The sequence below is a fragment of the Rhinoraja longicauda genome, chromosome 34 (assembly GCF_053455715.1).
Source record: "Rhinoraja longicauda isolate Sanriku21f chromosome 34, sRhiLon1.1, whole genome shotgun sequence".
Taxonomy (NCBI): Eukaryota; Metazoa; Chordata; class Chondrichthyes; order Rajiformes; family Arhynchobatidae; genus Rhinoraja; species Rhinoraja longicauda.
The window spans coordinates 15,379,922-15,388,755 of NC_135986.1; the positions used below are offsets into that span (position 1 = coordinate 15,379,922).

Below are 8,834 nucleotides of genomic sequence, written 5' to 3' on the forward strand. Positions count from 1 at the left end.
ACCCATTCCTTCTCTCCCGAGATGCTGCCTGATCTGCTGAGTTACTCCAGCGTTTTGTGAATTAAAACCTTCGATTTGTACCAGCATCTGCAGTTATTTTCTTATAGAATAACCGGGGATGCGGGGATCCATTATCACACATAGATGTGTAATTAATTAAGTCTAGGGTATTGTTGAAGATATATATTTTCTTTTTGGGCGGGCTTTTCAAATTTCAGTTCTTTTGGGGACTGGCGGTTATTTTCCGCGCTTCTCCTGTTGGCGCCTGGTCATTGGAGGAAGAGGCATCTCTACGATTGGCCTATTTCACTTCACCAATGAGATGAAGCGCTGCGCCACCAATGGTAAGCGTCCCACCGCATTCCTCCAGAAACTACAAGAAGGGGGAGTGAGGGATGATTTCCACATTCTCTGCTCGCAGAAATTTGTGGAAATGAGTGGACGAGGGAAAACCGGAGGCAAAGCCAAGGCCAAGCCTAAATCACGCTCGTCCCGGGCCGGATTGCAGTTCCCGGTGGGCCGTGTTCACAGGCTCCTGAGAAAGGGCAACTATGGTGAGCGGGTGGGTGCCGGAGCCCCGGTCTATCTGGCTGCTGTGCTCGAGTATCTGACGGCTGAAATCCTGGAACTGGCCGGCAACGCGGCCCGGGACAACAAGAAGAGCCGCATCATCCCCAGACACCTACAGCTGGCCGTCCGCAACGACGAGGAGCTCAACAAGCTGCTGGGAGGTGTGACCATCGCTCAGGGCGGGGTGCTGCCTAATATCCAGGCCGTGCTGTTGCCCAAGAAAACCAGCGCAACGTCTGGCACTAAGAGCAAATAGATCAGCGAAACGTCAATCTAACGACCCAAAGGCTCTTTTCAGAGCCACTTACAATGTCTGTCGAAGGGCTGAGTACCGGCTGGGGTGGGCGGTTTCCGTTCAGTCTATCCTATCCGTTCATGTATGAAACACACGGACCTACTCACGTTCCCCTTTGCCAACTCCGATGAATAAAGCCAACATCTGCCCCGCACAAAGCGATCCGCTTCTGTCCGGCTTCCTCCACAGTCCACATTCTCCTCTCCGGAGCTCTCACCCAACGGGATCAGTGAGAGGGGAGCAGGGGAATTTCAGAAAGGCCGATGTTTCCAGAACATCAATCCGTAGAGGGAAAATTTAACCTACATACCGTCACCATCTGCGTGACGACTCCCAAATACTGGGAATAACAACCGGTCACAGCATCTGTGAAGGGAATGAATAGCGGACATTTCGCCGACACGAATCTTTGTCTCCATGGAGCAACGCCTCTGTTCATGACCGAATGCCGCCCAGACTGTTCCGATACCGGACCGGTGTTAAACAGGCGGAGACACCACTCCGCAACAGTACAACCGATCACCAATGTCACAAAATGTTCCTTTACCGGATCATATTGACTGCTGCAGGATTCAATATAATTAGCTGAAAATCTCATCGGCCCCAGTTAACCTTTAATAAATTATAATTAACCAAATCTGATCACTGCTCTCTCTGTGAGGCTGTGGGCGGCTCTTAAAAGAGCCTTTGTTTTGTGTTCGAATAAAGCGGTATTTAGCCGCCGAACCCGTAGAGAGTGCGGCCCTGGCGTTTCAGAGCGTACACCACATCCATGGCAGTGACCGTCTTGCGCTTGGCGTGCTCGGTGTAGGTGACCGCGTCCCTGATCACATTCTCCAGGAAAACCTTCAGCACCCCGCGGGTCTCCTCGTAGATCAGACCCGAGATCCGCTTGACCCCGCCACGCCGAGCCAGGCGGCGGATGGCTGGCTTGGTGATGCCCTGGATGTTATCGCGAAGTACTTTTCGGTGCCGCTTTGCTCCGCCTTTGCCCAGACCTTTGCCTCCTTTCCCTCGGCCAGACATGATGCTGCTTCACTCGAGTCGCTGCTCAGTGACAATCACGCTGTTGCTGTCTCCTTTTATACACAGCGCCCCGACCTGCCGGGAAAATGCAGAGGAGGAGAAAAGGCAGAATCATTGTGACAGACAGAAGGAGGGACGTCTCTCATCTTCCAGCTCCGCCCTCCGATTTCTTTAACCGCCAATTTCCAACCGTCAATAAACAATACAATTTAAATTTAGCGTTCCCGCCAATCCCCATGTTGAACTGGTCGAAATAAGGAACTGCAGATGCTGGTTCATACGAAAGATGGACACAAAGTGCTGGAGTAACCAGCATCTCAAGAGAAAAGGGATAGGTGATGTTTTTGCTCGGGACCCTTCTTCAGCCTGAAATTGGGGAGGGGGTGTGGGGGAAATTGAGGATGCAGTGGAGAGGGCGTGTAAAGTTGGAGGTGAGAAAAGACCGGAACAAATCTGGGCCGGCAACAATTTACCTTTCCAATTGGGAATTCGAGGAACAGCAGCTGATGTTTAGCTTGTGGAGGGATGTGAATGGTTAATTCTCTGTGTTTAAATGACTTCTACCAACACTCTTCTCCCCTCCCCCTTTGCCCCCACCACCCTCTAGCCGTTTAACCAGATCCAGTTTCCCCATTGTATCCCTCTTGCACTTTCCTTAGCCACAACTTTGCAACACGGTCCAGAGCAGTTGGGAAGGTGGGACTAGGAAGGGCAGATGGCAAATAAGAGATGTTGCATTTTGGCCTGTGAAACAATGGACACGACTTCCACATAAATGGTAGGACCCTGAAGTGTGTTGCAGAACACAGAGATCTGGGTGTACAGGTGTATGGCTCCCTGAAAATGGTCAGTCATGTGGACAGCGCGGTGTAGGCTGTGTTTGACATGCTTTACTTCACTAGGAAGGATAGAGTACAAACGTTGCCACATCATCATGCAGCTGAGCAAGTCGTTAGTTTTAGAGGGATTTGGGCCAAATGTGGGTAAAAGGGACCAGCCCAATATGCCAACTTAGTTGGTATGTACAAGGTTTCCATGCTGCACAGCTCTATGACTTTATGACTGGTATTTATACGATGATAGATGACTGGCACTCACTGTGTGACCTAAAAAGATTGAAGTTTATTATTATTGTCACGTGCACCAACAGGAAACAATAATACTCCCCTGCACTGTACTGTAGGGAGCTGTGTGACCATCACACAGCACAATAATATAAAGACAAGGGACCTCAAACTGTTCTGTGGGGCAACAGATTTCCAACACCAACCACTCTGCTGTACAGATAGACAGGAACACCCCCTGCACTACACTGTGAAATCACAGCCCACTACAGACCACACAGCCTGTGCACAGAGAGCTTTGCACCAGCCACTCCCAACACTGTAAGGGCACAGACCCGCACAAACCACCTCAGGACTGCATGGAGACTGCCCAGTACAGCTCCAGCACTGACAGTAGGGAGATGGACAAAGGGAATCCAACCACAGTCCTGCAGGGACACAGATTGATGCGGTCTCAGACTGTAACACGGCGTTCCATACCATCATCCTCTCCAAACTGGTTACCAAGCTCAGGGAACTGGGTCTCTGCACATCCATATGCAACTGCATCATATTCCTGGGCATGCACATTTCTGAAGATCTGTCCTGGCCATAGCACATTGATGCAATCATAAAGAAAGTGCATCAATGTTTATACTTCTAAGATTCAGGAAATTCAGTATGTTAACAAACACATTATTGAACTTCTACAGGTGTACAGTAGAGAATATATTGACTGGTTGCACCATGGCCTGGTTCAGCAACTTGAAACGCCCAGGATCAAAGATGATTGCAAAAATGGATGAACACTGCCCAGTCCATAGGCACAAAAAACTGGAGTAACTCAGCGGGACAGGCAGCATCTCTGGAGAGACGGAATGGGTGACGTTTCGGGTCGAGACCCTTCTTCAGACTGGTTAAGGACAATGGAAACGAGAGATATAGACGGTGATATGGAGAGGTAAAGAATAATGAATGAAAGATATTCAAAAAAAGTAACAATGATAAAAGAAACAGGCCATTGTTAGCTGCTTGTAGGGTGAAAATGAAAAACTAATGCAACTTGGATGGGGGAGGGATAGAGAGAGAGGGAATCTCGGGGCTACCTGAAGAGAGAAACATAGAAAAATAGATGTAGGAGTAGGCCATTCGCCCTTCGAGCCAGATCAATGTGATCATGGCTGATCATCTAAAATCAGTACCCCGTCCCAGCTTTCTCCCCATGTCCCTTGATTCCTTCAGCCCTGAGATCTAAATCTAACTCTCTCTTGAAAACATCCAGTGAGTTGGCCTCCACTGCCTTCTGTGGCAGGGAATTCCACAGATTCACAACTCTCTGGCTGAAAAAGTTTTTCCTCATCTCAATGCTAAATGGCCGCCCCCTTATTCTTAAACTGTGACCCCTGGTTCTGGACTCCCCAACATCAGGAGCATTTTTCTGCATCAAGCCTGTCCAATCCCTTAAGAATTTTATATGTATCTACAAGATCCCGTCTCATCCTTCTCAATTCCAGTGAATACAAGACCAGTCAACCCATTCTTTCATCATATGTCTGTCCCTCCCTCTGGGAATTAATCTGGTGAACCTTCTCTGCACTCCCTCAATAGCATTAATGTCCTTCCTCAAATAAGACATAAATTGCACACAATACTCCAGGGTTGGTTTCACCAGGGCCCTGTACAACCTGCTTGCTCCTAACTCAAATCCTCTCGCAATGAAGGCCAACAGCTTTCTTCACTGCTCGTTGTTCCTGCATGCTTACTTTCAGTGTTTGATGTACAAGCACACCCGGGTCGTGTTGCACCTCCCCTTTTCCGAATCTGACACCATTCCGATAATAATCTGCCTTCCTGTGCACCACCAAAGTGGATAACCTCACATTTATCCACATTATACTGCATCTGCCCACTCACCCAACCTATCCAAGACACCCTGCAGCCTCATAGCATCCTCCTGGCAGCTCACACTGCCGCCCAGCTTTGTGTCATCCGCAAACCTGGAGATGGTACATTTAATTCCCTCGTCTAAATCATTAATATATATTGTAAATAACTGGGATCCCAGCACCGAACCTTGCAGCACCCCACTGCCTGCCATTCTGAAAAGGACCCGTTAATTACTAATCTTTGCTTCCTGTCGGTCAACCAGTTCTCTATCCATGTCAATACCCTAACCCCAATACGATGTGCTCTAAATTTGCACACTAATCCCTTGTGTGGGACCTTGTCAAAGGCTTTTTGGAAGTCCAGTTACACCACACCCACTGGCTCTCCGTTATCCATTCTACTTCTTACATCCTCAAAAAAATCCAGAAGATTAGTCAAACATGATTTCCCCATCATAAATTCATGCTGACTTTGACCTATCCTGTGCTGCTTTCCAAATGCACAGATATAACATATTTAATAATCAACTCAAGCATCTTCCCCACTACCGATGTAAAGCTAAGTGATCTATAATTTTGTTTTCTCTCTCTCTCCTTTCTTAAAGAGTGGAGTTACATTGGCTACCCTCCGGTCCACAGGAACTGATCGAGAGTAGAAAGAACATTGGAAAATGATCACCAATGCATCCACGATTTCTAGGGACACCCACTTGAGTACTCTGGGATGTAGACCATCAGGCCTTGGGGATTTATCTGCCTCCAGTCCCAACAGTCCTAACACCATTTCCTGACTAATGTGGATTCTCTTCAATTCCTCCCTCCAAAGCCTGTCCAATCCCTTAAGAATTTTATATGTATCTACAAGATCCCGTCTCATCCTTCTCAATTCCAGTGAATACAAGACCAGTCAACCCATTCTTTGACCAGTCAACCCATTAATCTGAGAATTAATCTGGTGAACATTCTCTGCACTCCCTCAATAGCATTAATGTCCTTCCTCAAATAAGACATAAATTGCACACAATACTCCAGGGTTGGTCTCACCAGGGCCCTGTACAACCTGCTTACTCCTAACTCAAATCCTCTCGCAATGAAGGCCAACCACTTTCTTCACTGCCCGTTGTACCTGCATGCTTACTTTCAGTGTTTGATGTACAAGCACACCCTGGTCTTGTTGCACCTCCCCTTTTCCGAATCTGACACCATTCAGATAATAATCTGCCTTCCTGTGCACCACCAAAGTGGATAACCTCACAGGGAGTAACTCAGCGGGTCAGGCAGCATTTCTGGACAGAAGGAATGGGTGACGATTCGGGTCGAAACCCTTCTTCAGACTGATGTGAGGTGAGGGGGTGGGAGAAAGATAGAATGTAGTCGGAGACAGTAAGACTAGTGTTTTTTTCTTTCATGCTCTTTTCCCCCCTTTTAATTAACCCCTTTCTCCTCCTCTATTGTGTTCTAAATTTCTCCCAGTCCTCCAGTTTACTGCTTCCTCTGGCCAATTCATATGCCTCTTCCTTGGATTTAACACTTCCCTTGATTTCCCTTGTGAGCCACTGTTGAGCCGCCCTCCCCGTTTTATTTTTTTCGCCAGACAAGCATGAACATTTTTTGGAGTTCATTCATGCGGCCTTTAAATCTTTGCCATTGCATCTCCACTGTCAACCTTAAGTATAATTTGCCTGATTATCCAAGCCAATTCCCATCTCATACCATCAAAGTCTCCCTTCTTCAAGTTCAGGACCCCAGTCTCTGAATTAACCGTCTCACTATCCATCCTAATGCAGAATTCCATCATATCATGATCACTGTTGCCCAAGGGGCTTTGCACAACAAGATCGCTAACTAATCCTGCCTCATTATACAATACCCGGACTAGGATGACCTGCCCTCTAGTCGGTTCCTCAACATGTTGGCTTAAACAACCATCTTGTGTACATTCCAGGAAATCCTCCTCCTCAGCGATGTTACCAATTTGGTTGGCCCAATCTATATGTAGATTAAAGTCACCCATGATATCTGCTGTACCTTTACTACACGCATCCCTAATTTCCTGCTTTATGCAACCCCCAACCTCCCTGCTGCTGTTTGTTGGTCTGTCTACAACTCCAACAAGCATTTTCTGCCCTTGGCTATTTTGCAGTTCTACCCACACCGATTCTACAACATCCAAGCTAATGTCTCTCCTTGTGATTGCATTAATCTCCTCTTTAACCAGCAATGCCACCCCATGTCCTCTTCCTTTCTATCTATCCTTCCTGAATATTGAATACTCCTGCATGTTTAGCTCCCAGCCTTGGTCACCTTCAAGCCATGTCTCCGTAATTCCAACCAGCCCGCCTGAACCTACCTGATCTCCTCGTTGCCGGACACTTTAATTCTCCTTCCCATTCCTACACAGACCTTTCTGTCCTTGGTCTCCTCCATTGTCAGAGTGAGGCTAAACGCAAATTGGAGGAACATCATCTCATATTTCGATGGGGCAGCTTACATCTCAGTGGTATGAATAGTGATTTCCCTCACTTCAGGTAGCCCCAGCATTCCCTCTCTATCTCTCCCCCACCCAAGTCACACTAGCTTCTCATTTTCACCCTACAAACAGCTCACAATGGTCTGTTTGCTTTATCATCGTTACCTTTTTGCATGTCTTTCATTCATTGTTCTTTCTTTATCTCTCCATTTCACAGTCTATATCTCTTGTTTCCCTTATCCCTAACCAATCTGAAGGGTCTCGGCTCGAAACGTCACCCATTCCTTCTCTCCAGAGATGCTGCCTGTCCCACTAAGTTACTCCAGCTTTTTGTGTCAATCTTCCGTTTAAACCAGCATCTGCAGTTCCTACTTCCACACTGCCCAGTCCATAACGGCTACTGACCTCCCCACTGTCAAAGTGATCTAGCGGAGTCACAGGCTCAAGAAGGCAACCAGCATCATCAGAGACCAACATCAACCTTGCCATGCACTCATTTCACCAATGTCATTGGCAAGGTGGTTTCGGAGCTGGAAAACTCTAACGTCCAGATTTTGGACCAGGTTATTCCCAACATCATCTGGCTATTACACACTACAAACTCCAAATAAGCCCCATAGCTACATTGACTTGGGACAATTAATTTTGGCTTTGCACTATTATTGTTCTTTATCTACTGAACTTCAGTTGTTGGTTATTATGACGTTTGCACAGTACAATGTTTACATATCTGTTTTGCTGCTGCAGGAAAGAATTTCAATAATATATTCCTTTATTCGTCCCACACCGGGGAAATTTACTGTTCTGTTTCAGGATACAGTATCTGACAATAAAACACTCTTGACTTGACTCTTGAGGACACAGGCCCTTACAACACGGGCCGTTGCACTGTGAGGACACAGGCCTTTACAACACGGGCCGTTGCACTGTGAGGACACAGGCCCTTACAACACGGGCCGTTGCACTGTAGGATTTTGCAATGTGAAGATACAGGCCAACAAACAAAACACCAGTGGATTTTACGGGTACAGGTATAACAGGTATAACAGAGCTTTATTTGTTGTTCGGTACCGAAGTACCGAACGAAACTACATAGCAGTCATAGAAAAAAAAATACCCACATTGCATGGACTTTGTATCTCCCAGCATGATGCAGACACAGGTGTCACCATTAGACCACTGTATGAGCTGCACTACCAGGACAGAGAATATACAAACCACAGTCCTGCAGCTTGAGGATACAACCAAATAAATATCGCACACTGCATTTGGAGAAAGGACCATTTTATTATCATTATAAAGAACCTGGCAAATGTGGATAGGGAGAAGTGACTTGCAGGGAAATGTACATGTACAGCGAAGTGGGAGTTGTTTCAGAGTTCATGGCCAACGTGCTCCATTGGGGCAGAAAGTCCTGAATCTCGAGGGATGTTGAGGGATTGATTACATAAATTAAGAAAAGTAGCAAAGAGAGAAGTGGTTCACATGGACATCAAACAGCCTTTGACAAGAGACTTCATAAATGAAGAGAGGGGGCTTGGGGG

The 8,834-nt window shown here is 46.9% G+C and overlaps 2 protein-coding genes across 2 annotated transcripts; one reads left to right on the forward strand and one right to left on the reverse strand.

Moving 5' to 3' along the window:
- The first annotated feature begins 424 nt into the window (after nucleotides 1–424).
- On the forward strand, nucleotides 425–826 carry LOC144609377 (histone H2AX-like). The gene has a single exon (XM_078427834.1). The coding sequence runs from the start codon at nucleotides 434–436 to the stop codon at nucleotides 824–826; it is 393 nt and encodes a 130-aa protein (XP_078283960.1). The 5' UTR covers nucleotides 425–433.
- Nucleotides 827–1,579: 753 nt separating this feature from the next.
- Nucleotides 1,580–1,891, reverse strand: LOC144609443 (histone H4). The gene has a single exon (XM_078427922.1). It carries the CDS (start codon nucleotides 1,889–1,891, stop codon nucleotides 1,580–1,582), a length of 312 nt encoding a protein of 103 aa, XP_078284048.1.
- Nucleotides 1,892–8,834: the final 6,943 nt, after the last annotated feature.

Excerpts from the sequence above, each read along its gene's own strand:
- LOC144609377 (XM_078427834.1), top strand. The coding sequence starts at position 434 with ATGAGTGGACGAGGGAAAACCGGAGGCAAAGCCAAGGCCAAGCCTAAA.
- LOC144609443 (XM_078427922.1), bottom strand. The coding sequence starts at position 1,891 with ATGTCTGGCCGAGGGAAAGGAGGCAAAGGTCTGGGCAAAGGCGGAGCA.